Here is a 26,938-nt window from a genome sequence, read left to right as displayed (position 1 = left end):
TCAGCTCTTTAGCTCAAGGCTAGCACCCTACCACTTGAGCCACAGTGCCACTTTCTGGTTTTCTGATGGTTTATTGGAAATAAGAGTCTCACGAACTTTCCTGCCTGGGCTGGCTTTGAACCATGATTCTCAGATCTCAGCCTCCTGAGTAGCTAGGATTTTAGGCATGAGCTATCCTATTATTATTATTAGGGATAAATTCCCAAATCCTTGATCAAGCCTGAACAGCTTTCTCCTTGCTTCCCTTTGGTTCAACCATTGCATTCTACCCTTTCTCCAGGCTGAGGACCCTCCCCGATGCAGAACCTTCTTCTTGAGAGTGTCCTTAACGTTTTGTCTGTTAATTTCTAAATGTCTTCAACTCTCAGCTCCGTTGGTAATACCTCTGGGAATCCTTCTCTGACCCTTGCATGTATGTGTGTGGCTCTTGTCATACTGTGATCATCACCCTACTGGTCTATAGATAGCCAGGAAGACAGATAGAAGAAGGTAGAACAAATTGGATGGCACAAGTAGGCTGCCAAGACTTATTTGTAAGTAATAAATTAATATATTTAAATACTATCTTAAAAAAAATGTTTCCTTTATCTGGATAAATGTATTCTGCTTCTTGAATGCTTCAAAGGAAGAGCAACTCTGACAAGAATATTACATTTTCTTCCCACCAGCAAGGAAGTTGAGCTGAACACAATTGTTAACTGGGTTTCCTGGTTTGGGGTTCAAATATATCACTGGAGCATGGCTCCTCTTTAAGGAGAAGTTTCTTAGACAAACTCTATTGTTTGCTAAGGCCTCCAGCCAACTGTTTCAAACTTAATCTCCTCAACTCCTCAGTCTTCCTCAGTGAAAACGGGATCAGGGTTCACTTGGGGATTCAAGGGTCTATTTTGCAGGTTGCCGGGCACCCTTCTAAAATTACCAGTCCAGGAGACTAGCGGTAAAGAAGTCACACATCTCTGTATGTATGTAAGCCCTGAAGGCCTGAACTAGGCAAGTCCAAATACAATACTCAATTATTTTCCTCTTTCCCTTTCTTGAAACTTTTCTGGAGCTTTTAACTTGAGCAGGACAAAAGAAGCCCTTGCCAGGGTGTGGAGCTCCCAGGCTGCAGGGCTTTGAAGAGATATGTGAGATAGGGTCTAAGCAGGGGGTAATGGGAAGTGAGTCTGCGTTAGTCAGCTGTCTGGTTTTTGTCAACTCTGAGCCCACTTTGGGGACTGAATGCTTATTGACAGACTATGTGTACGTGGCTTCGACAACCCCAAGCGCACCCTGGTCTCTGCAGCTCTCTGCGTCCCTCCTACACAGAGGCACATTATTTCCCCCTGGCAGCCAGCACACGACTGTGGTTTCTTACATAAGGGAGGGCGTTGTGTTTGGACTGCTGGCTTTACCTCAACCCTGCAGTTTCACACCATGCTTTTTCTCCTGCAGTCATTGGCTGCCCTGTTTCCTGCCTCACAGTAGAATTAATTGAGGAGGGGTATTTTCTAGATCTTTTGGATTTACTATCTGCCCTGCCCCCCCCAAGACCCAAGAGGCACTTTCGCTAGATGGTCTTTGAGACCCTATCAAAGATGACAGCCTTGTGACAGTTCTTTGGTGTTTTGTTTGTAGAAACACTGGAAAAGACATTAGAATTTGAAGTGTGTCTGCTAAGCTCTGAACAAACCTCTGTCATTGAGTTCCATTCCAAACTCAAGTTCAGCACTGTCCCCAGAACCTTACCCTTTTTGTTTTTTAAAATTAATTAATTTACTTTATTGTTACGATAGAGGTGATATACAGAAGGATTATGTTTACCTGAGCCAGGTGCTGAGTATATTTCCTTCTGTACAGTGTCTTCTGTTCTCTCACTCTCCCAGTCCCTCCTTCCTGTCTCTACCCATGAATTGTATAATTCACTTTCACCAGTAAGTGAGCTTCGCTGTTGCACTTTTTCCACTCTTTTCCCTCAGTACCCTCCCCCTAACCCTCCTAAAGATACACACTTGACTATATTATACATAAGGGAAAGAAGACAGATCATCACAAAATAAAAAATATAAAAAAGATATAAATTAAAACAAAAAAAGAGAGATATCGAGTTCATTTCAAAATATATGTTATTTTATGGTAACATGAAGAGGCATATGGGCATTGCACCTTTGTGTTTCTTAAGTATCCTCTTTTGGTCTCTCTGTGTTTACCCAGAGTTTTAAAACAACACTTCTAAGATGTTTTGTAAGGAATTGGCCCTTTTTACTGCTGTTTTGTTTCAATGTATTTTTTATTTTTTATTTATTTATTTATTTTTTGTCAGTCGTGGGGCTTGAACTCTGGGCCTGGGCGCTGTCCTTCAGCTCTTCAGCTCAAGGCGAGCGCTCTACCACTTGAGCTACAGCACCACTTCTGGTTTTCTGGTGGTTTATTGGAGATAGGAGTCTCACGGTCTCTCCTGCCCGGGCTGCCTTTGAACCGCGATCCTCAGATCTCAGCCTCCTGAGTAGCTAGGATTACAGGCGTGAGCCACCAGCGCCCGGCTTCAATGTATTTTTTAAAATTTCAATGTATTGCAGAACCATGCTTTTTGTTCTACACTCTGTGCAAGGGGGTGAATTTGCGAATTCATTCATTTGGATGTTGTGGTGATGTTAAAGGCACAAAAGTTTCTAAGTGCTGAGCAACTTCTCTGGTCCTAGGACTGTTTACAGTTTAGGCTGTGGATCACATTTTGAGTAGTTCCAGATTAAAGGGGTATATTGAGAGAATTGATGCCTAGCTTGTTTTAGGGCTGAATATAGTTTAGCTCTTGACCCTGAAAGGGTTTTACATGCTTAGGTAATGCTGAATAGTATGCATCTGGCTTCCTTCTCATCTCAGAATAGAAGGCTGTTTCCAAAGACATCTTTGATCTAATGTCCTGAGTCGTTGCTCCGTGTCTCTGTGTGTAACCATGCATAACTGTTTCCATTTTCACTATACCTCTTGAGAGCGCCTCTAGAGCAGGAGTGTTGTGACCATCTTTGCATTCCCACCTCTCAGTATAATATATGGCTTCTATGGAGACAGATAAATATTGGTCAAATGGGTGTTTAATTTTAATTTCCTTCTTTTTTGTTTTTCTTTTTATACTAGTACTAGGGCTTGAGTTCAGAGCCTGGTGTTTTGCTTAGGTTTTTTTTGTTCAAGGCTGACATTAATTACTTGAGCCATACTTCCAGTTTTAATTTCCTTTTTTTTTTTTGGTTAGTGTGGGGCTTAAACTCAGGGCCTGGACGCTGTCCCTACGCTCTTTGCTCAAGGCTAGCATCTACCACTTTGAGCCAATAGCTCACTTCCAGTTTTTGAGTGGTTAGTTGGAGATGAGTCTCACAGAATTTCCTATTTCCTTCCTGGGCTAGCTTAAAATCATGATCTTCAGATCTCAGCCTCCTGAGTAGCTAGGATTACAGGCATAAGCCACTGGTGCCCAGCTTAATTTCCTTCTTGATCTCATTATAAAAGCTCATTGATATAAAATTAGAAAAGAAATAGATCAACAACAATAATGTAGTACAGACTCACCCAGATTTAATCATTGACATTTAAAAATTATTCTAAACATTTATAGTGTGTTGAGGATGGCTAAATTTTATTCCTAGATTATTTTATGCAGTCTTCACAACACTATATTACTTGTATAGCTACTTTCTTTTCTTTTCTTTTCTTTTTTCTTTTGCTGGTCCTGGGGCTTGAGTTTAAGGCCTGGGCTCTGTCCCTGAGCCTCTTGGTGCTCAAGGCTAGCACTCTTCTACTTGAGCCACAATGACACTTCCAGCTTTTTCTGAGTAGCTTATTAGAAAGAAGAGTCTCATGGACTTTTTTGCCCAGGCTGGTTTTGAACCATGATCCTTAGATCTCAACCTTCTGATTAGCTAGAATTACAGGTGTTAGCCACTGGTGCCTGGTCTTTTATTTGTGTGTGTGTCAGATGTAGGGCTTGGGCTCAGAGGGCCTGGGCACTGTCCCTGAGCCTCTGTACTCGAGGCTAGTGTTTCTACCACAGTGCCACTTCTGTTTTTTTTTTTTTTTTTGGTTGACCATGGGGCTTGAACTCTGGGCCTGGGTGTTGTACCTTAGCTCTTCAGCTCAAAGTGAGCGCTCTACCACTTGAGCCACAGTGCCACTTCCAGTTTTCTGGTAGTTTATTGGAGATAAAGAGTCTCAAGGACTTTTCTACCTGGGCTGTCTTTGAACCAGGATCCTCAGAGCTCAGCCTCCTGAGTAGCTAGGATTATAGGTATGAGCCACCGGTGCCCTGCTGCTCTTCTGGTTTTTGAGCAGTTCATTGGAGATGAGAGTCTTACAGGGACTTTTCTGCCCAGCTTGACTTTGAACTGCTATCCTCGGATCTCAGCCTCCTGAGTAGCTAGGATTACAGGTGTGAGCCACCAGTGCCGCCTATTTTTTTTTGTTGTTGTTGTTATTTTTGATGGTACTAAGGATTTTTTCATTGAACTCAGAATTTCATACTCTCCTACTCCAGCCACACTCCTAGTGCTTTTGGCTTTAGTTTGTTTTTCAGATAGGGTCTTTTGCCCAGGCTAATCTTAAGACTTTGGCTCCCCTACTTCTAGTTCCCAAGTACCTGAGAATTATAGTGTGTGAGAGACAGTGTGTATATGTGTGTATGTATGGTTTCTTGAGACAAGGTTTTGCTCTATAGCCCAGACTGGCTTCAAACTCTCCAGCACTATACCTCCTGAGTTCTGGAATTACAGGTGTGTGCCACTATCCCCATGTTGTTTGTTTCTTTAAGGTTTGTTTTGGGCCAGGTATGTTGGTATACACTTGTCATCCTAGCCCTTGGGAGGCAGCGGCAGGAGAATCAAAGCCAGTCTGGGCCACTAGTGAAACTGTTTCAAAAAAATAACAAAAGAATGCAAACAAAAAGATTTGTCCTGGAACTGGAATATGTACATTGTACAAATGAAGATTTTGAATTCTAGTAGATAATTAAGAAATTACTTTCTCAAGTCTGCCCACCAATTCGGACGTGTGTGTGTGTGTGTGTGTGTGTGTGTGTGTGTGTGTGTGTGTGTGTGTGTGTGTGTGTGTGTGTGTGTGTGTAAACTCTCCAGCTAATGCACTATTGTCAGATTTTCTCAGTGTGGCCAGTCTAATGGTGTGAATGGTATTTGTGTGTGTGTGTGTGTGTGTGTGTGTGCGGTTTTGAGTTTCCTTCATCGCCATTGACATTGAATCTCTTTGTAATGTTTTATTTGATTCTTAGATTTCTCTTTTGGGAATTATCTATTCATTTATTTTTTCCATTTTTCTATTTGCCTTTTGTATCTTTTTAAATTGCAAGATTCTTAGTATTTGTTGGATAGTAATCACTTCTAAATGATATGCACTACAAATACTTTTGCTCAGTCTCTATCTTTTCACTTTGCGGTGACTTTTATTGTGTTGGAATTTAAAATTTTAAAGCCAAATTTTTTCATATTCTTCCTTACTCTGGAGTTCTAAAAATTTTACATATATACACACCTCTCATGTATTATTGATTTGTTATGTATCTTATTTCACTTCTTTAAAATCATGGTGCAATGTATGAGCATTGGCATACCATTGTTTAATTGACAGTGTCCTTTTCTTTAGCAGTGTATTAAATACTCATATAACCAGTGACATTTTAGATTTAATGAGAAAAGCATACATATTTAATTTACACACAACTTAAATTATTTTAAATATGTCATTTACTAAATAGCTTTTCTACTCAATGTATTGTAAAAATTAGAAATCAATAGTCATCTACAATTTTATTTTCAAATAATGAATAACTGCTGTGGAAGTAACGTCATTTTTTGATCAACTTTAGATTGCTTCAGTTTGGTTACAGCGTTTATAGTGTGATATGATATATATGTGTACAGTTCAATCTCTGACACATAATTATTTCTTCAAGCTATATTCTAGAAGGAAAAGTTGATGTGCTAAAGGACATTCATACAGAGAAGACCTTCTTGCCAAATTGCTCTTTAGAAAGAGAAGACCCTTTTCTGGCTCCCATTAACTATTTAGATTTCCAACTTTTTATATGAAAGTAAATGTGAAAAAATTGTTTTCATGGACAGCATGTCCAAGAATTGTCTTGAAAACATATTTTGAGTGTTTCCAACTTCCATTGAAGAGCTTTGGGCATTTTTCCAAATCAGAGAAAATGGAATGACTTAAGGAAAAGGAGAAGAAAACCAGACTTAAGTCAGGAGCCTCAGTAGCTGGTACTCTGATATCCTGAGCTTAGAGAGCATAAAGCGCTGGTTGTTGATCGTTATTAAAGGCTAGTTCAGTATTTCAGAAAAGGCCCTTGGGGGGAAGGATGCAGTTTAAAACATTTCCTACTCAGTTGACAAAGGATCTCCTAAAGCCGTGAAAGCTGTGAGCAAGAGCTATGTGCCACTGCACACAGGTTTCTGACTCATAAAACAGGCTAAAAACATCCCTTCACAGGATATAAATCTTATGTTTCACCCCGGAAGTGGCCAGAGTTTGTAGGGGGTGGTAGGATTTGTTGGTGAAGCATCCATAAGAAAATATATTTTATTTTAAAAAAAGAAAACACAAGTTTTATGTTGTTTTGCCTGTGGGGAATTAACTTTCTGCATAGGCAGTTTTAGGAAAACTTGAATACTTCCAGAATATTCTTCTGAAGTTCATCTTTTGTCCAACCCCAGCAAGATATCATTTCTCTAGGGTATATAAAGGTTCTGGCATGACTTTATTTTCTAATGGAGAAAGTGTATTTTGCTTGAGAGCTTTACTACTGCCCAGTGCCTGCGTTAATGAGAACTGAGCAAACTAATGACTAATACAAATTAATAACGCACTTACTAAGAGAATTTTTGAGCATTTTATTATGTATATCTTCTTTTTCTTTGTTCCTTCTTGGTTTGGTGGTACTGGGGTTTGAACTTAAAACCTCATGCTTGCTAGACAGGCACTCTACCACTTGAACCTTGAGATATAAATTTGTTAGGGTCATTTCAGGAAAACTTCTTTAATACTGATATTCCTTGTCCAGCATTAACCCCTCCCCAAAAAGTTGGGTAAAACTGCTACTACTTTGGGTAAAACTGCGATTCTGTCTACACACAGGGAGATTGACATTGATTGATTGAGATGGTTGAATGCACACTTAATGGGAGATAATAGAGATCTTTTAGGAAACCTTCTACAAAAAAAAATATGGCTCCAGTGACCAGTCTTTTCAGATAATACAGGAGAGAGATGATTGCCATCATCTTAATAGGATTCAGTTCTTTTAGTGTTTGACCTTTTGGTGATGGTGAGTGTGGGAAGTTTAAGGTGTGTGGGCAGAAGGTATAACCGTCTAAAGGGCATCTGTAGGAGTAATGGTAATCTAGGTAAAAGAAAAATTACCTGAGATTAGTTGTAACCGAGACTCCTTGTTAAGTGCTTTCCAGCACAAATACCCTGTACAGTCCACAGTCAACTCTACTCACTGAAGGCCAAGGAGCCATTCAGTTCTTTGAACACTGTTTCTGAGAGCATCAAAGAAAGCTATTCAGCCAGAGCAGATATGGCCCACGTGTCCAAGATGCAGCATTGAGGGAGACCCATGGGCAGTTGGATTGAAAAGCCTTTTCATCTCTGTGTGAAGAAGAAGCTTGCAAGGGACAGAACTTAACCCCTGACAGGGATGTGCTGATGAAAAGTCAATGCCAGTATCATTTTCTTGGCAAGGGGAGACCATACCAAGAGAGTCGGGAGGCTTAATCTATGTGGGTCAGCAAAAGCGGGAGACTCATGTGGCTGCCAATAGAAGTGACTGACTGTGCCGCATGAATGAAGGGAAGAGATTTGTGTGACTCCTGAATAGCTGTGCAGGTTAGGGAGGAGTGAGAGTTCTCTTAAGAAAGGGAGGTAGACCAGGTCAGGGATCAGGGAGGACCCACACGGACATTTAATCTGAGCAGGAGTCCAATTTAAAAGGAAAAATGTAGATATGAAAAGAGGCTGTGCAAGAAAGGTCTTGTTCCTCTGGTAATAACTATTTTCTAGCTAAGCCAGTTGAGAGGGTTTGTAGAAGGACATGGAGTCTTGCTGGACAATAACAGTCCCTGAAAGAGAGACTTTCATTTCTAGGATCAGCTGTGATCAAAGATGGGAAGGGCAGATCTCATCTGGGCCTGGGCTCAAAAGAGCCACCGAAATCATAGATGATAAGAGAGGAGGAGTTAACTCAATTTTGTTTGCAGCAATGCATGGAATTTGAAGTATTCTTTTATCTTCCAATTTAAAAATTAGGCAAAATATAATAAAACCAAAAATTTCCTCTTGTGTCAAATGTAAATGGAGTAAAAAGTAAATATCCTTTCCCTTCCTTTTTCTTTTCCTTCCTTTCCTCCCTCCCCTCCCAACTCCCTCTTCCTCCCCTGTCTTCTTGCTTTCCTTCCTTCTTTCCCCCTTTTCCCCCCATACTAGGGATTGAACCCAGGGCCTTGTACATACTAAGAAATATATGCTACTTGAGCCTCCTTTTGTTTTAATTTTGTTTTTATCTTTACTATTACACCTACTGTAGGTGTAATAGTAGAAGTTACGATACATTTTGGCATGCAGTCAGATCTGCTATAGTGTAAATAGGGTTACAAGTTACCACACTATGCAGAAATTGTATAATAAAAACCAAAGGGCTTATGGAGGAAAAATGAGTTCCAGGCATACACAGAATTTGTCAGTGACATGCAAAAGAGCTAGGAACTTACTAATACAACAATTTCCCACATGTTAAATAATTTAATGATGTAACATCACAGTCAGTAGGGCTCTTGTCTTGGAGTAAACTGCTTGTGCAAGCAGATATTGCAAGGAGTGGGACTTACGGGTGTTTATATCAAGTAGGCCATAGAGGGTTAGCTGAAATCATACAGGAAATAGAATACTAGGTATAGATAGTGAGGCAGATAATGTGGTAAACTGAGGTAGCTTGTACGTGTCTATAAGTTTTGTATAATATTTATGGCCAGGTTTGCTTAGGGAATTTTCTATGTTTATCTAGTGTTTATTACAGATGCAGTCATGTCTTCGTATGTTTTGCTCACATCGTTTTCTGGAATAGATTCACATTTTCTTATTTTTATTTTTTATTTCAAGCAGGGGCGGGGTAGGAAGGGAAACTAATTGAAGCAGCAAAATCATTTACTGCAAAGCTGTACTCAGCCCAAACAAATAGACGTTTTCAAAACAAGCACCTCAGCACAACAGAATATATAGTAGTTTCTCTGAAAAGGTGCTGTCTTCCCCTAAGCAATACCCAAATGCAGAAGAAATCGAAACAAATGAAAACATAGAGGCTCCTGGATCATTAACATTTTTTTTATAAAGTGGTAGGTATTATATAAAGTTTTTGTGTCCTTTATATATGTTACCATATTTTATGTTTAATTATAGCCTGTACTGTAGGTAAGTGGAGTGGTTAGACTGTGTATGAGTGGCAGGAGTACAGGGATGACACTAGGCTGATTTGTATTTCCTGCTCATGGGGTCTCTGCATCATGTGTTAACATTGTCATCCTTCCGTTAGCACCGATGAATCACTTCACCTCAGCACCCTGGTAACCATAACTTGCATCCAGACTGAACCTCAGTCTGTAAATAATTGTATGTCATGTTTTTGGATCCATTCAGATCTCTTTTAAAAAAAAAAATCCCTCTTAGGACTGGCGAGTTTCAGCTCAGTAGTAAGTACTTGACTAGCATGGTACATAGGGTTCCATCCCTAGCATGACTAAAAAATGAAAAGCAAGGACATCTTCTAGTGAATTATTTTAAAAGGAAATATGGTTATAAATATATATAGTGTTAGAAGAACAGGTGTGGCATTATAAAGTTAGACTTTACAAGGTACATTGCAATCGTCTGTATAGGAACACACATAAAGGGTGGTTACTGTAGTCTCCTCAACAACTCATGGATAGGCCTGGTGACACATGCCGATAAACCTTACCATTTGAAGGGCAGAGGCAGAAGTATGGCCAGTTTGACGCTAGCCTGGGCTACGTATGCATAGTAAGATCCTGTCTCACAAAACAAAATGAAACAAGCATACCTGGATGCTACCTTAAGTGATAGCATGGAACTGGTGTGACCAGTGGGTTGACTTTGAACCTCATATTTGGTGTTTCCTGAAAATTTTTCACACCTGTAGTTAAGGACTGCCTTTCTAACAGAAGCTATACCTTGGAACTGTGTATCTCATTCATCATCCCTTGGCTTTATCTTCCAGGTGGGAGCAGCGAGAGCTACCCAATGGGCGTGTCTATTATGTTGACCACAATACAAAGACAACCACCTGGGAGCGGCCTCTCCCTCCAGGGTAAGGACACATGTAAAGCCTTGAGACTTTAGAACTGGCAACAAGAGACTCCCAGGGCTTCTCCATCATTCTCACCATCACTGTCTGTTTTACCCTGTATTGCTGACTGATGTCCCTGGGCTTCATTAAATGGTATTGAGAACTGACATGACCGAAGGCAAAGGGTCTGAAAAAGCCTCCGGGCCTTAGTGTCTCCTTGGTCCCCAATCATGTCACCCACATTAGGTCTGGGTGTTCTCCATATGGTATTAGAGTATGATGATATTTATTCTGATTTATTTGATTGCTTTTCCTATCCAGTTACCTGAATTCTGCTTTCATTTCTTAGGACATACTAAAATTCTTAGAAAATTGCTAAGGAGAAAACAGGTACAGGGAGACTGATTTAGAAAGAGCATTTATGCACATCACTGTAGAACCTGCCCTGAAAGGCACAGTGCTCTTTTTGTTGTTGGTGGTGTTGGTGTTGGTGGTGGTGGTGGTGGTGGTTGTGGTGGTCATGGGGCTTGAACTCTAGGCCTGGGCGCTCTCCCTCAGCTCTTCAGTTCAAGGTGAGTGCTCTACCATTTGAGCCACAGTGCCACTTCCAGTTTTCTGGTCGGTTATTGGAGATAAGAGTCTCACGGACTTTCCTGCCCGGGCTGGCTTTAAATCATGATTCTCAGATCTCAGCTTCCTTAGCCGCTAGAATTACAGGCATGAACCACCGGTGCCCGGCTCCGCAGTGCTCATCTTGCAGCTGGACTTGGTGAGAACACAGCTGAGTTCTCCAAAGCCGAGAGATGACAGCGGCTTCCAAGGGAGGGAAAACTGCCCACGTTTAAGGAGAAGGGGTTTGATTCCCTGTTTGCCAGGGACAGAAAGTACTCTGTCAAAAAGGAATGTGTTCTGTTCATTCCCCACTGGGGCAGCCATGAAGGGCTCTTGCATAAATACGAACATTTCACCACCCAAGTTTGCAGAGGGAAGGATGGTAGTGCTGGGGACTCTTGGGCAGGCTTTGGTGCTTAGCTTTTTCCAGCTACCAGGCGTGTGCCAGGCAAATACCACCTCACCTTCTGGCCCTAGAAATTTCCAGTAGAATGCTCGAGTCTCCCTTCACTTCCTTACCCACCCGGGAATGGAACTCATCATTTGTCATCATTACTGTTCACTTTGTTTCCTAAAGTCAAATGATGTTACCAAAGTTAAACATTGACTTAATAAAAAACAAAAAACAAAAGCCAGTTCACTATTTGATTGTGGAAATTTTCATATAATGGAAAGTTTCAAGTATGTGCATAATAGAGAGGATAGTATTTTAAATAAGTCTTTACATGTTTAACATTTGTTTCAGCAACTGTAAACTCATAGCCAGTTTTGTCTCAGCTGTATCAAGGGTAGGCCTCTGCCTATTTTTTAACTTGAACTCTAGGCTGGGTGCTGTCCCTGCGCTCTTTAGCTCAAGATGAGCGCTCTACTGCTTGAGCCACAGCACCACTTCTTGTTTTCTAATAGCTTATTGGCGATAAGAGTCTCACAGACTTTCCTGCCTGTGCTGGCTTTGAACCGCAATCCTCAGATCTCAGCCTCCTGAGTAGCTATGATTCTGTAATCCTAGTGGCATGAGCCACTGGCACCTAGTTTTTTTTTGTTTTATTTTTTGTTTTGTTTTTTTGTCGGTCGTGGGGCTTGAACTCTGGGCCTGGGTGTTGTCCCTCAACTCTTCAGCTCAAGGCGAGCGCTCTACCACTTGAGCTACAGCGCCACTTCCGGTTTTCTGGTGGTTTATTGGAGATAGGAGTCTCACGGTCTCTCCTGCCCGGGCTGGCTTTGAACCTCGATCCTCAGATCTCAGCCTCCTGAGTAGCTAGGATTACAGGCGTGAGCCACCAGCGCCCGGCTTTTTGTTTTATTTTTTAAAGTGGTGTTAGGAATCAAACCCAGGGTCTGGTGCATGCTAGGCAAGGACTCTACCACAGCCCTATCCCCATCCTTGCTTACCTTTTAAAATGACTTTTGTGCTGACCGGTGGCTGGAGTAATTGCAACAGAGATTAAATGACCCCAAAGCCTAAAATACCTACTTTTGGGCCCTTTGTAGAGAAAGATCATTTCCTGTATAACCCATGTCCACTTTCCTCCTACACTCAGATTATTTTGAAGCAAATCTTAAGCAGTGTATCATTTATCCATCTATCAGTGCAGATTTTTTTTTAAAAAGTACCATATATTGTTAGTATTTCCTTCATATGATCAAACATCTAATCAATATTTTAATTTCTCAGTATATCACAAATTAAGCATTGACTTCAGTGGAATGTGTTGCATACTTGAACTTTGTGTATTTTGACATGCATTTCTGAAAGCAGCAGGAATTCTGGAAATGAGCTATTGCTGCCTCTCAATTCTCTAGTCTACAAAGTATGAAGACCTTGGCCTGATGAGGATTTGGATAGAACTGAAGTAAAGATATAATTTCTAAGGGTATAGCTTATTAGTTCTAAGTTTTAGATGAACATCTTTCAACCTCTTGCTCTTACTTTACTATATAATTATAATAGAGTACTCAAAACACAATGATTATGGTTTTTATTTTAAGACCAGCTAATGGGAGAAGTCCTACCCCAGGAAAATATAAACCATGATGGGAGCAACTTTGAAACTACAGATGGTGCCATTATCTCAACATACCAAGACACAAGGCACAAGATGAAACCAAAGGATTCATACTTTCTCATGGCCAGCTCCTTATAGAAAATCCATGGGAGGGGGCTGGGAAGGTGGCTCACTGGTAGAGCGCTTGCCTTGCATGCCTGAGGCCCTGGGTTCAATTCCTCAGCACCACATAAGCAAAAAGAAAAAAGCCGGAAGTGGCGCTGTGGCTCAAGTGGTAGAGCACTAGCCTTGAGCTGAAGAGCTGAGGGACAGCGCCCAGGCCCAGAGTTCAGGTCCCACCACCAGACCCCCCCCCCAAAAAAAAAAAAAAAAAGAAAAGAAAATCCATGGGAACATGTGTGCAGCCCTGGCATTTTATCTAGGAGCTCAAAACTTTGGAACTGTTAGCTACAATGAATCCAATCATTTGTTTTTTAGTCACTCTCAAGCAGTGCTCAGAGCAGAAGTAGGTGGAAGGAAGGATGATTATAGAGCATTAGGGCTTGGGAAGCCTTCCAGAGGGAGGTGGAGCAAACTCTTGTAGAAAGGGTTGGACTTAATGTAAGAACAGGAAGACGGTCCAGGCTGGGAAGACTGTGGAGGCACCAGCATGCACATGGAATGTGAAAAATGATGCATGGAACAGCTTTACTGGAATGGAACATTAGTGTAAATCCAAGGTACCCAAGGTGTGTGCAGCAAGGCTCCTAGTTCAGTGATATATTCTGTACAGTGAAAAGACTGACTAGGCCTCCAAGCACTGCTGTTTTTAAATATTACCAGTGCATAAGATCTCTCCTGAAAGCTGAGGATGCCCTTCAACGGCAGAGCACATGCCTAACATGCTTAAGGCTTTAAATTCAGTCCTCAGCACTGTGAAAACAAAAACAAAACAAAACAAAAAATGGACATGGAAGCATAATTGTTACTGGGCTGGTGATGTAGTTTAAATGCTTGAGCTTAAGTAAATTCATACCTCAGAACTATAAGGCTGGGTGGAGAAAGAGGGAAGAAAAGAAGAGAGGGAGAGAAGAAGAGAGGACAGGAAAGGAGAGATAGCTTTTGAAACTGAAATTAACTGTGGCAGAGGACTTCTAGTTAAAATGTAGATTGAATATGTATTTCCATTCTTCTAGAAAATCTACTAAAATGACAACAAAGCATAATCCCTCAAAAATAAAGGAACGGAGGAGGACAAACAACATGTGGGAGAGAAATTAATTCAAGTTTACTTTCTGATCATAAGTGGCAGAGCTGAGGACGCTGAAACCCAAGCCTGCAGGATCAGGCATCCAGCAGGACATGGTTCCTAGCTGCCTCCATGGAGCCCTAGAAAGGCTCAGTGATTGGAGAACCCAAAGAGGGCGTGAGATAAGATTAAAACTAGACCAGTTGAAAGTTTGTGAAGGGAGCTGTTAGATTCCCATCACTCCTGTTCCTCTGCCACATGTGCATGCTTGAGCATGTATACACATACACACTGCCACCTGTGTACCACCACCATACACATATACACATCAGCAGCAATACTGCTGCCCCTGAGAACCTCCTCAGAGTAGAGTCAAGTTTGGGAACACATCTGAGGAAGAAGAAAGCATAGGATGCAGGACACTATGCAGAAAAGATGACTTATGTTTTCTGGATGTTTGTTTGTTTGCAAAATACCTAGCAAAAGTTCTGAAATCCACTTTGAGTTTCCCAGTACAGATTGAATGCTTACTCCTAGCCCAGTTAAGCATTCAGCTCAGTTTGGGAACAAATTCAGCTTCTACAAAACCCCAAACTGGAAACCACAGAGGCCTGTCATAACGATCTAGTCCCATAATAAGCCTCTGTGCCCTGACCTTGCCTTACAGAACATCCATGTTCCTGAGCCACACTTCACCCTCCCTCAGTCCTTTCTGAGGGGTCATCTGAGATTTGTCTAGAGTTTGTGGATGGAAGTAGTTGGTCACTATATTCATTCTGAGCTTAATATTTCTAGCTGGGAAAAACGCACAGATCCTCGAGGGAGGTTTTACTATGTGGATCACAACACTCGGACTACCACCTGGCAGCGCCCAACAGCTGAATATGTGCGGAACTATGAGCAATGGCAGTCACAGCGGAATCAGCTCCAGGGAGCAATGCAGCACTTCAGCCAAAGATTCCTCTACCAGGTGAGGACAGGGGCCTGCCACCAGGGGGGCAACCTCCATACGTGCTAGAATATGCAGTCTCACGCATTGACTATAGACCCATTTAGGTGATGGGCTGGGAAGAAGGTGGCCAGAGATGTCAGCGCTCTGACTCTGGAGATTTCACTCATCACAGTGAAATTCCCCGGATTCCAGTGTTTCTAACTTGGTAACTCCATGGCCAGCCTTGGTGTTTAGGGAATCAACATATCTGAAACTGACTTCACTATCTTCTAAGACTGGCTTTCTTTGCTACCTTCTCCATTCAAAGCCATTTTTTCTTACTTGAATCCTGGAGGTCAAGTTTGACTTGGCCCATATTCTATGGGCTGCTATAGTTTTATTTTTTATATGCTATAGTTACTGCTATAGTTTTTTTTTTTTTGCCGGTCGTGGGGCTTGAACTCTGGGCCTGGGTGCTGTCCCTCAGCAATTCAGCTCAAGGTTAGCGCTCTAACACTTGAGTCACAGCGCCACTTCCGGTTTCCTGGTGGTTTATTGGAAATAAGAATCTCACAGACTTTCCTGCCTGGCTTGGCTCTGAACCATGATCCTCAGATCTCAGTTTCCTGAGTAGCTAGGATTACAGGTGTGAACCACCAGCACCGAGCCTTAGTTTTTCTTTTTGACCTCTGTTATTGGACAGATTCTTGAGGATGGACAGCCTTTAAGGCTTGTCTACATCAGCAGTTGGCAAAATCAGTCAACGTGGCCCACCACCTGGCTTTGTAAATAGAGTTTTATTGGAACACAAGCATACTTAGATAGTTGATGTGTCAACTACTTTCATGCTACCACCGTAGACCATATTGCCCACAAAGACTAAAAACTTTACTGTCTGCTCTTTATAGTTTGCGGGTACCTGGTCTGAATCAACCTCAATCTATGAGATACTTCATTTTCCTTTGCCCCCTCCTATCTGAGTTGTCTGAGTAGCCTTTGAATTCCTCTCTACTGCATTTGGAACTCTTTTACAGACTGTGCTACAGTTTCCTGCCAGGGCAGTCTTAAAATGTTATCCTCATCACACTCTCACATCACTTTATTTAGATACCTACAGAATGACATTTACACTTTTTTAGTTAAATGTATTATTTTTTATTTATTTTTTGTCGGTTGTGGGGTTTGAACTCTGGGCCTGCGTGCTGTCCCTGAGCTTTTCAGCTCAAGGCTAGCGCTCTACCACTTGAGCCACAGTGCCGCTTCCAGCTTTTTCTGCTTATGTGGTACTGAGGAATCGAACCCAGGGCCTCATGCATGCGAGGCAAGCACTCTACCACTGAGCCACCTTCCCAGCCCCAGCATTAGTATTTTGAGCTGGACCATGCCATGACTTTTTTTGTGTGTGTATGTGTGCTGGTCCTGAGATTGAACTCAGGGGCTTGGGGTCCCTAAGTTTTTTTGCTCAAGCCTAGTGCTCTACCACTTGAGTCACAGCTCTACTTCTGGTTTTCTGGTGGTTAATTGGAGAGAAGAGTCTTACGACTTTCCTACCTGGGCTGGCTTTGAACTTCCGTATTCAGATCTCAGCCTCCTGAGTAGCCAGGATTATAGACGTGAGCCTGGCTGGACCATGACTTTTAATTATCATGTATAACTTTGTTTATTTGAAATGAATTTTAACTCCGCAATGTATTTCTAAATTAGATGCTATTTTAATTAGATGCTCAGAAAATCTTTAATTCCATTTAATTAAATAGCAGTTGTTTTATCACTTTTGTGGCTCTTGACTTGCTTACCTAAAGCAGAAACTCCATTTTCAACCATGTCATGATAGCATCTCTCTTGGCTAGCTTGTCCCTCTGTTGCTTCTGCCAGAAAGTGAGGAAACGGAGGAGTACCTCAGTTTTCTTAGTAGGGATGATGCTGTTTGTTTTAGGAAATTGCCTTCATGGCCAACTGTTATGCCCATTCATAAGCACCAGGCCCTGGGGGTCTTGCCCAGTCAGCTTTGTGACTGTCATTATGCCACGTGCCCACCCCAGAGCATGCCTGGCATCCAAAGGAAGTGTCAAAATTGAATGAAATCTGGTCATTTCTCCAGCTCATTCCTCTTGAGCTGGGCCCCGGAGAATTTGCCTGCTATTTCCTTGGGTGGTCCTGGCTCCAGACCTGGGAAGGTTTGGGGCATCTTTCTTCTTTGATCTGTTTGTCCTTTGGCTTATAGACAAGGACACAACTTAGAAGTCTTACCATGGTTTTGTCTTCCTGTTTATCCAACTTTTCTTGAAAAAAAGTGCACTGAAGACTGTCTTTTATTCTGTACCATATTCTCGAGGCAGTTCATTCTCGAGGTTGACTGGGATGTTTTGTGTGTGAAAGGGGAGATTGGAAGGAGCTGCCACCCAATTCTGTGTGGCGTTTGTGGAGCCTTCATTCCTCTTGCCTGCCTCTCTCATTTTAGCATGTCTTCCCATACTGGTAGACCTTGGACTTGGAGAATTCCCTAGAAGAAAAACTACAATGTAGAAACGTCTTTCTTTCTGAGTCCTCGAAAATGGTTTGCACAGCTCAGCTGGGGACACAGGACAGGACTGTGTGGAGGTGGGGGCCGCCTTTTCTCCATGGAACACATCTTATATTGAAAAATGGGATGGGAATCTTGTCTGGCTCTGCTCTCAATGTCCTTCTGTTGCTTTTCCTCCCGCTATGGCTTTACTTTTCCCTCTCGTTTGCTGTGGTGCCATGTCCTGGTTACAAGCAAGAAGGGTTGCTTTCATACAGTTATTTTGGGGTTTGGCTTTGGACCAGGGTTTGACTCGGAAGACTTAAGAGCTGATACTATACAGAGTTATCCCCTCCTCTTCTTGCTCAGCTTAAACTGAGATCTTGTTCTTAACTAGACTGGAGAGAGTATGAAATACAGTTCAGAATGGGAGTCAAGCAAAGCCAGATTGTAGTCTTTTGGCCCATGTTTCCTCTGTCTGACTCCACTCATACTTTCTTCATGTTCTCTAGGTGATTGTTCTCCATATTTCTGGTGTTTTTCTTTCCTAAATCCCAATTTGCCTTTGTTTCTTGAGGTCATTGTATGTGTATTTTTGTTTGTTTATTTCTCCCTTGTAGTTTTCTTTGGCCCCATGCTTGTGGGGCCACTACTGTGTCCCACTGGGGGTGCTGGTGGTCCTGTGCCATTGTGTCAAAACCAGTCACATAGCCTGCCATCTCTGCAGTACCTCTGCCTTCATTTCCCCTCTTGCCCTGTCCTAATGAGCAAAGAAGAAAGCCAGCGATGGCAGGGCTGACACAAATCGTGGTGGGTGTGCTCCTAACTGTGCTCTCAAAGGGCACTATCCAGAAGCTGACACCTCCCTTCCGTTCCCGAGAGCCTTCTCAGACTGAATTCTCAAGCACCTCGGTTTCATTCCAAGTCCAATGGGTATATCCTAAAAAAAATGCAATGCCTCCTTCCCCTCTTCAACCCTTCTGCCCTTCCCAGAACCTTTCTTGCCCTAGGCTGTATTTGCTTCTCTGCTGTATTTGCTAGACATTCTTTATTTCTTAGTTTGTATCTTAAAATATTACTGGGACTTTGTGTTTAGTCCCTGAGGGACTTAAACTCACGTGAGCTCTCTGGCTCATGGCCTGCACCCCAGATATCCCAATCCTGGGACATAGGAGAGCAGTCCAGTAGCACAGCACTCCATTATGTTCTAACCACAAATAATATTGTCTCTTGGAGTAGTTACCACTATCTCCCAGGCTGTCTCCTGTGGCCCCAAGTCCCCTCGTCATATCTGTATGCTTGCCAGCTCTGTTCCGTATGACACTTTTTAGGAGAAATGTGTTGGAAGAGAAGCAGCAGTTATGCTGGGGCATGGCCCACATGTTTAGCACATGCAAGGCCCTTGGTTTGACCCCTTAGTACCTCATTGGAGGTGATTTTTGTTTGTTTTCTGGCCATTATACTTGGCTTTTATTTTTCACTTTTCCTTAGCTTCTGTTCACTCTCTTCCTTAGCTTTCTTTTCTCATTTTTCAAATTATAATATATACCTTAGGAAGAAATATCAAGTGCTTTGCTCTAATTATGAGAAGTAAAATTATATGAGCATGTCTCCAATGATTCTGATTTCCTATGTTGTGTATCAACGTTGGGTGTCTCCCTCTGCTGTCCTTCTTCTTTCTTCCTCTAGGTTGAGGTGGGATGAGTGGAGTTCTGAGGGACGTGGATGGGAGGGTCCCAAAGACATGAAATAAGAACGCACTTTAATGAAAAAGAGCCAACATTGTGGGATTTCAGATATATATTTTTTTAATGACAAAAATTAAGAAAGCGGTTGGTTATGTCTGGTGTGGTGGCAGACCCCTGTAATCCTAGCTACTCAGGAGGCTGAGGCAGGAGGATCATTTGAGCCCAGGGATTTGAAACCAGTGGAGGCAACATACTGAGACCTTGTTTTGTTTTTGTTTGTTTGTTTTTAAGCTGTGTGCTAGTGGCTCACGCCTGCAGTGCTAGCTACTCAGGGGGCTGAGATCTGAGGATCACAGTTTGAAGCTAGCTGGTGCTAGCTTATCTTATCTCCAATTAACCACTCAAAAGCTGGAAATGGAGCTGTGGCTTCTGGTTGTAGAGTATTAGCCTTGAGCAAAAAGTGCTCAATGACAGCACCCAGGCCTCCCATTCAAGCCTCACATACCTACAGCAACAACAAAAAAGATCTGATAAACATTTTTGTTCATCAGTAAAGAACTTTTGGTCTGTTGATATGTAGAGTGAAGCAGAAGATAACTATAAATCTACTATGATAGCTGAATTCCCACTGGAGCCTATGGATACTTTATACATTCCTTCCTCAAAGAGATTGGAGGCAGCAGGTACCAAGTCCTCCTTTTTTTTCTTTTTCTTTTTTGTTGTTGTGGGGCTTGAACTCAGGGCCTGGGTGTTGTCTCTGAGCTTTTTTACTCAAGGCTAGCACTATACCACTTTCAGTCACGTCACTTCCAGTTTTCTGGTGGTTAATTGGAGATAAGAGTCTCACAGACTTTCCTGCCTCGGCTGGCTTTGAATCTCGGTCCTCAGATCTCAGCCTCCTCAGTTACTAGGATTACAGAGGGGAGCCACCAGTGCCGGCAATCCTCCTTTTTTTTTTCCTTTAGTTTCTTAAAGACACTTCTTGTGAAGCCATTGCTGTAGTGTTCTATCATTATCTATGAGAGATGCACTTTCATTTTTGCTCTTCTGCTCCTGTTGCTGAGTTGTTTTTTTTTCACAGTGACTGTTCTTAGGTGGTAACTACAAAGCGAAGTGGGAGGAATTGGGATTTGTGAAATGCCGCACCCCACCACCTCCATCCCTCCTCCACTCCAAACACACACCCAGATGACCGCTGTGAATCGGAGCAGTGTTTTCCAGTGTTGAGACAAGTCTGAATTGCAATGGTGGTTGTACGCACATCCTAGAGATTGTGCCCTAAATTGAGGCCAGCTTTCGCCTGCTGGGTGCAGTTGCATTCTGTGTGGCAAGAGGCCCTCCACTGAAAGGGGCCCTGTCCCGTCAAGGAACTTACGGTTGCAAGACTTAAAACGTCTTTGTTGGAACTGGCTTGGAAGAGTAGCCTGTGTTACCACCTCGGAAAGAACGTTTCTCTGTTCTTTCACTTGCGGGTGGAGGGAGGGCTATGAAGGGAGCTCTTGGCAGTAAAAACTCCACCAATGTTTGCTCAAGCTGAGACTGAGCCCCATTCATCCTCTGTCCCGCGTGTGGCTCCATCACTCCCAGACGGGGCCAGCCCCGCAGCCCGGAGTCTGCATTTAGAACCTGATCCCTTAATATAACGATTAAATTTTAGTAAGTGTAATAAAAATGCTTCAGGGAGGCGGGGAGTAAGCAGGAGCAGAACAATACTTGTTTTATTTAACTATGAAAAGGTTTTGACAGCATCCCCCTCCCCTTCCCCAAAGGATATGAGAACTCTCCATCCACTGCAGCCCTTCCCCAGGGACCTTGAAGCAGAATTAGGTGGGGAGGGGTGGGGGGCACTCTAATGCAAACAGTGACCTTGAAGTCCTGGAGCCTGTTCCCCCTCTCCCTCTCCCCATCTCTCTTGCCACCCCACCCCCAGCTCACCTTCCCCAGACAGGCAAACACAGAACACTGAGCAACTTCAGGTTCAGGCAGGGGAAGAATAAAGGTGCTTTGTGCAGGGGAAGGAAAGCATTCCTGGGGGAAGTGAGGGGCTCCGGGCATGAATGTGCCCTCAGTCTGGGTGGATGCTGTATACCCAGGAGGGAGGTGAAAGGAGGAGGGCCCAGCTCTAGCCAGGAAGCCCTGGGTGTGGGCAGGGCTTGTGGGAATGATTTCATTGGAAAGGCCTGTGGTATTTTTTCCCCTCCCGTGTGTGGTTCTTGGAGAAAGTTAGGGGTGGTGGGGATTTCATTTGCCTTGGATGCTCTGAGCAGGAGCTGAGCAGAGGCTGGCGGCGAGCTGGCGGGGCAGCCCTGTGTTCCCAAGCCCTCCTGCCATACCTGGGCCTGCTCCTGCCCTAGCACTCTGGCCCACCTTCTTCCGAGTACCTCTTCCTCCTACTCGCTCCACACTTCTCCAGACCCAGTTGGGCTCTGCCCTCTTCAGAGCTCTTTGTTTTTCTGGGTTTGTTTGTTTGTTTGTTGTTTTAAACAAAGACTTTAGAAGAGTAGTGCCACCTAAGGTCCTGCTGCTGAAATGTGGAAGTGAGTTGTTAGCGTTTTATTTTGATCGATTTATTTTTAACTGGTAGCTTTTTTCTTTTCTTTTTTTTTTTTAACCTCTGTGTTCTGCTGTGTTTCTTGTGTTTAGTCTTCGAGCGCCTCGACCGACCACGATCCCTTGGGCCCCCTCCCTCCTGGCTGGGGTAAGTACTGCGTCCTTTTCCGTTCTGTGCCCTAGGCCTGCAGTGCATCAGCCATGCCCCTCTCTCCCTTCTTCTGCATGTCAGAGCAATGACAAATGGTGGAGCTGGCAGGTTGGGACTTCCTTGGGCCATGGCAAAGGAATGTGACCCTAAAAAGATTGTGGGACTATTGGGTTCTGGTCGGAAGTTTCAAGGTGTCAACTCAGAAATCCAGCCCATGACAAGGTCTTTTGACCCTGTCTGTTTTCCAAATGGACTTCTGTCAGGTTTGTGATTCTGGCTGGAAGGGAGCACCTTAACAGATCTTTCTTTGCAGCTAAGATATTGGGGAACTTCAGCCTAATTTGACTAATGCAGCCCCTCTTGTATTTGCCACATAGCTGTTCGTACTGGACGGTGATTGTGAAAGGGCAGCAGTGCTAGTTAGCACTTCTAAGGGCTATCGCACCACGCTCAGTCCTTTCCACTGGTAGCTGCTGCCACTCACATATTCCAAGTCGTTGATGTGATGCACCAAGAATGAGTTAAAGGATAGACACCCATGGTTTAGGAGAGATTATAGGCCTCATGGCTATTCTAGGAAGGAGTAGCTATGAAAGAGGTGTCATTAGATATGGTGAGATGGGCGCATTCTGCAGTTCTCTGAGGTGGGTAGGATGTTGTCCAATCCGGCAAGAGTCCCTGAGTACTGAAGAGGGTAGTTTTCACAGGAATCAGCAGGTGGTGTGTTTTGTTTATTGGTTGGGGAGCAGAAAACAGTAAGTGGTGTTCACAGACAGTATTAACTTGGCAGGGAGCGCTCACCCCCAGAAGTGGTGAAACTCCTGAGATGCTGACAGTGGTAGGATGGGCATCTGCCTGCAGAAGTGCTGCTGGGGGGCTGGAGCCTCTCCAGGCAGCTGCTCCCTTATAGTAATTTTAGAGGTTCTGTCAACTCCTCTGGACCTACAGAGCTTCAGCTGGTGAGTTCCCACTGCATTCGAGAGTGCTAGGAGACACTCTCTTCTAGTGGGAGTTATCAGTAAATCTCCCACATATCATCATCATCATCATCATCATTATTTATTGTTTTTATAAGGGTGATATCCAGAGGGGTTACCATTTCATAAGTCACATAAAGAGTTCATTTCATTTCCGTAGAATTATTTCTTCCTCCTCCTCATCTTCTTTTTCTTCTTTGGTACTGGGGTTTGAAAACAGGACCTCACATTTGCTAAACAGGTGCTCTATCAAGTGAGCCATGATGTTAGCCCTCTTAGCTCTGGCTGTTTTTGAGATAGAGTCTCACTTTTGCCTCTGGGATGATACATTGTGTTCAGCTTTTTCTATCAAGATGGGATCTTATAATCTTTTTGCCCAGACTGGCCTCAAACCATGATCCTCTTGCTCTCAGCCTCCCAAATAGCTAGACTTATAGCCAGTACTCCTAGCTTCCATGTATTTCTTGACTTTCAGGTAGGGAATCTCTGTGTACGCAAGTGACCTGCCAGGTTCCTTGGACCAATACAAGGTTATTAGTATCTCCAAGATGAGCAGCATACCAAACATGCTCTTGGGATCCTCATGTAGACAGGGAAAGGACCTCTGGCCTCACAAGAATCTGTAAGGCTGTTTGGCAGCCAGCGACATCAAGATCAGGACCTGGAGTTTGTTTCTAGCTCTTCAGAGGCAGGTGATGGAGTTTAGTCAAGTGAGTTTATTTCTGTAGAAGTTTTGCTTTAAAAAAAAAAAAAAGAGCAGCTATCAAGACTTGTAAATGGGTCCCAGGCACTAAGTGGGAAAACATTAGAACTGGACAAAGAAGAGTCCGTGCTGTTTATGAACAATCAGAAAGAGCCACAAAATAGTTACGTTCCAAAAGTACGAAAAGAACATTCTGCTCAGAGGCCAATCCCACTCGTTTGGGCTTGGTGTTAGCAGCCTCAGGGCTACGGCAGAGAAGCTCCTGCCTCTCCAGGGATAAGCATAGCAGAGGAGCATGGCAGCAGCGATGAGCCTGCCAGTGCTCCTCCTGCCCTGAGGCTCCAGGTCTCTTTCTGCTACTCCAGGGGTGACACCATGGCTGTTGCCATACACTGAAATTGTGTGCAGTAAGGCTGCTTGAGGGTGTAAAGAGGCCTCAGCATTGTAGCTATGCCAGGAATGGTGGCCCAGGCCTCCGAGCCACTGGACAAGTCCCCTGTAGGTCACAGCCATAGCTCCTGGGCTAGGAGTGGCCATCATTCAGGAACCTCTGGGGAGGACAGCCTTCTATGATCAGTAGCATCCATGGGCAGGAGGTGGTCGCTTTGTAATAGTTGAATCTACCTCCTGTTCTTTCTCTCATTTGTCTTTATTTTTATTTCATTTCTCATCTTCATTGAGGTATGATTGACAGGTAATGTTTGTATTTATAAAATTCCAGCCATAAAACAGCAGGAAGGGAGAGTTGGACTGATCCTGGGAGTATTCAAGCTTGCTTCTGTCAGGAAGGGACTGATCTCCTCAGTTCAGCCTTCCTTTCACTTTTTAGGTTTCTCAGAGCTTCTGGAACTAATTATTATCACTTTCTTTAATGCCATCCTATTGTTGTAAAAGGGGGAGAGCCATTAATACTGTTTGTTTCAACAGCATCAGAAACTTCCCAGGAAAGGTGGCTTCATTGGGGTTTAGAGCGTTGGTCCCCGTTTTCCTCCCACCCATGTAGAGCTGATGGCCTGCCCCATGTCCTGCCCTGTGGTACTGAAGGAAGACTTAGCGTGGCTGTGTGTGTGTCGGGGGGGGGGGGGGGGGGGGAGGTAGGGATCAGCCTGGCTGAACACAGCTGGCTGGTTTAGCCAGGCTGTCCCACTCAGAGCCGCCATGCTCCCCTTCCCACAGCCACAGAAGTTAGAAACGTGGGCATCTCTCCCCACTCCGCAACAGGGAAAGTCTCTTCGTTCATTTTTCTTTTGACAAGCATGAGTCAGCCAGGCTTTGATCCCTAAACGTGGCTCTAGGGAAAGAAATTCACATCTAGCACCCAGGCCAAAGGAGCTGAGGAAAAGGGTGTTTGAATGTGATTATTTTCTCTCCTTTCTTCTTCAATGGCAGAAAAGAGACAGGACAATGGACGGGTGTATTACGTGAACCACAACACACGCACCACTCAGTGGGAAGACCCTCGAACCCAGGGGTAAGAGTTCAGGCTGAGAGGGGCTCATTGGCTAAGTGGCTTTGAATTGCATTCACTCTACAAGTGCTGACATTGGGAATCTTTACAAGATTCTTAGGCTAGGGCATTGGGGTTCCTTAAATAGACAATCCTGGTGAGTAAAGAGTAACCACTGGTAGGGGCTGCAGTGTCTGTGCTGACTGTGACAATATGATTGCAAAAGGCGGGGGTCACTCCTGCCCCCGCCTCATAAGACGCAGGACTAGGGAACTTGGTGGCTCACAGTTGCTAGCAGCCACTCAGGTTAGTACCGTTTGTCCAGGGCTGGCCTTTAGCCTGGCCCTAGTAAATGGTTTCTCTTTGCCCACCCCAGCGATCAACAGAGCAGCAGTTTGAGGACCCCTGCCCAGAGATGGGACCAGCTTTTAACTTCTCCTTGTGTTTCCAGGATGATCCAGGAACCAGCCTTGCCCCCAGGATGGGAGATGAAATATACCAGTGAAGGAGTGCGGTATTTTGTGGACCACAATACCCGCACCACCACCTTTAAGGATCCTCGCCCAGGGTTTGAGTCAGGGTAAGGACCTTCCTTCATAGGTGGCAGCAGTGAGTGTAAGCACAGGCCCAAACTGTCAGGCTGGCGGGGGAGGGGGGGGGGGGGGAGCTTTAGCATTGGGTGGCTAGAGTAGATGTGTTATGCTGCTCACTGCCCTCTAGTGGCCAGTGTTGGTGTCACTACAAAGGAATGGAGAGGAAAGGGCTATCTTGTTTATTCAGAATAGCACTTAGAGATATTTCTCCAAAAGCAAGAGGTCTGCCCATTGATTCTACATTTTCTCTTGACTCTCCAGAGTTCTTAGTAGTAGTCATTTCCTTTCTTTTATGCTTTTACTTTACATCTTGAAATTCCCATAGCATCTGCTTTCCCTACAGCTAACAAAGACAGGTTGTTCATTTTTTGAGAAATCACAAATTCCAGAACGTTATTTATTCTCTCCAGGACGAAACAAGGTTCTCCTGGTGCCTATGACCGCAGTTTCCGGTGGAAGTATCACCAGTTCCGTTTCCTTTGCCATGTGAGTTCTGGTCCCAGGGTCCCGGGACTGTTGAATGCTCTTAATTTGATTTACTGGTCCAGCCCTTAGAATGTCTGCAATCTAGCTACAGGCACCATGTTTCTCTCACCCTGCTCTAGATATCTAGGAAGCTAGCTAGCTTCCATTCCTGGAGAGTGGGGGAGATGCCTTTAGATGTCTTTTCATGTAGACAGGAAAACCCATTGAACAGATGCCCTGTGAGGTTTTGAGGTTTTTGTCTTTTTTTTTTTTTTTCCAGTCAAATGCCCTACCCAGTCACGTGAAGATCAGCGTTTCCAGGCAGACACTCTTTGAGGATTCTTTCCAACAGGTTAGAGATCAGGGCCAGCAAAAGCCCTTGGTCCATTGCCCTACCCTCTGTCACAGGCATCCTCTGTCAGACCCATATTGTGGAATTCCCAAGGCACAGGCATCAGTGTCTCTTGAACAGACCTTAGAGTCTCTTTCCCACCTCCCCATCCTTCACCTGCCATCCTGGAGACGGTGGCAGGTTGGCCAGATACCCTGTTTCCTCAGATCATGAACATGAAACCCTATGACCTGCGCCGCCGGCTCTATATCATCATGCGTGGCGAGGAGGGCCTGGACTATGGTGGCATCGCCAGGTGAGCTCGGATGTCAGTTGGATGTGCTGTACCCAGTGGCTACGGGGGAAGGAGCCAGAAAGTGTCTCCTCCTTGCTCACATTGCATCT

General features: G+C 43.8%; 1 protein-coding gene across 3 annotated transcripts in view; it reads left to right on the top strand.

Annotated features, from left to right (window-relative positions):
• The window catches only part of Wwp2 (WW domain containing E3 ubiquitin protein ligase 2), a 114,974-nt gene that overhangs the window by 80,408 nt on the left and 7,628 nt on the right, over nt 1-26,938 (top strand). For all 3 annotated transcript variants that reach the window (XM_042700697.1, XM_042700699.1, XM_042700698.1), the window contains 8 exons: nt 10,280-10,369; nt 14,990-15,164; nt 21,960-22,014; nt 25,087-25,168; nt 25,596-25,724; nt 26,148-26,223; nt 26,483-26,554; nt 26,761-26,849. In XM_042700697.1, the coding sequence (XP_042556631.1) occupies nt 10,280-10,369; nt 14,990-15,164; nt 21,960-22,014; nt 25,087-25,168; nt 25,596-25,724; nt 26,148-26,223; nt 26,483-26,554; nt 26,761-26,849 (768 nt within the window). The remainder of the gene's footprint in view (nt 1-10,279; nt 10,370-14,989; nt 15,165-21,959; nt 22,015-25,086; nt 25,169-25,595; nt 25,725-26,147; nt 26,224-26,482; nt 26,555-26,760; nt 26,850-26,938) is intronic.

Source organism: Dipodomys spectabilis, unplaced genomic scaffold (genome assembly GCF_019054845.1).
Source record: "Dipodomys spectabilis isolate Male_0828 unplaced genomic scaffold, ASM1905484v1 ptg000273l, whole genome shotgun sequence".
Classification (NCBI taxonomy): Eukaryota; Metazoa; Chordata; class Mammalia; order Rodentia; family Heteromyidae; genus Dipodomys; species Dipodomys spectabilis.
Note: the sequence above shows the minus strand (reverse complement) of the source record. Positions and strands in the feature narration are given on the sequence as shown.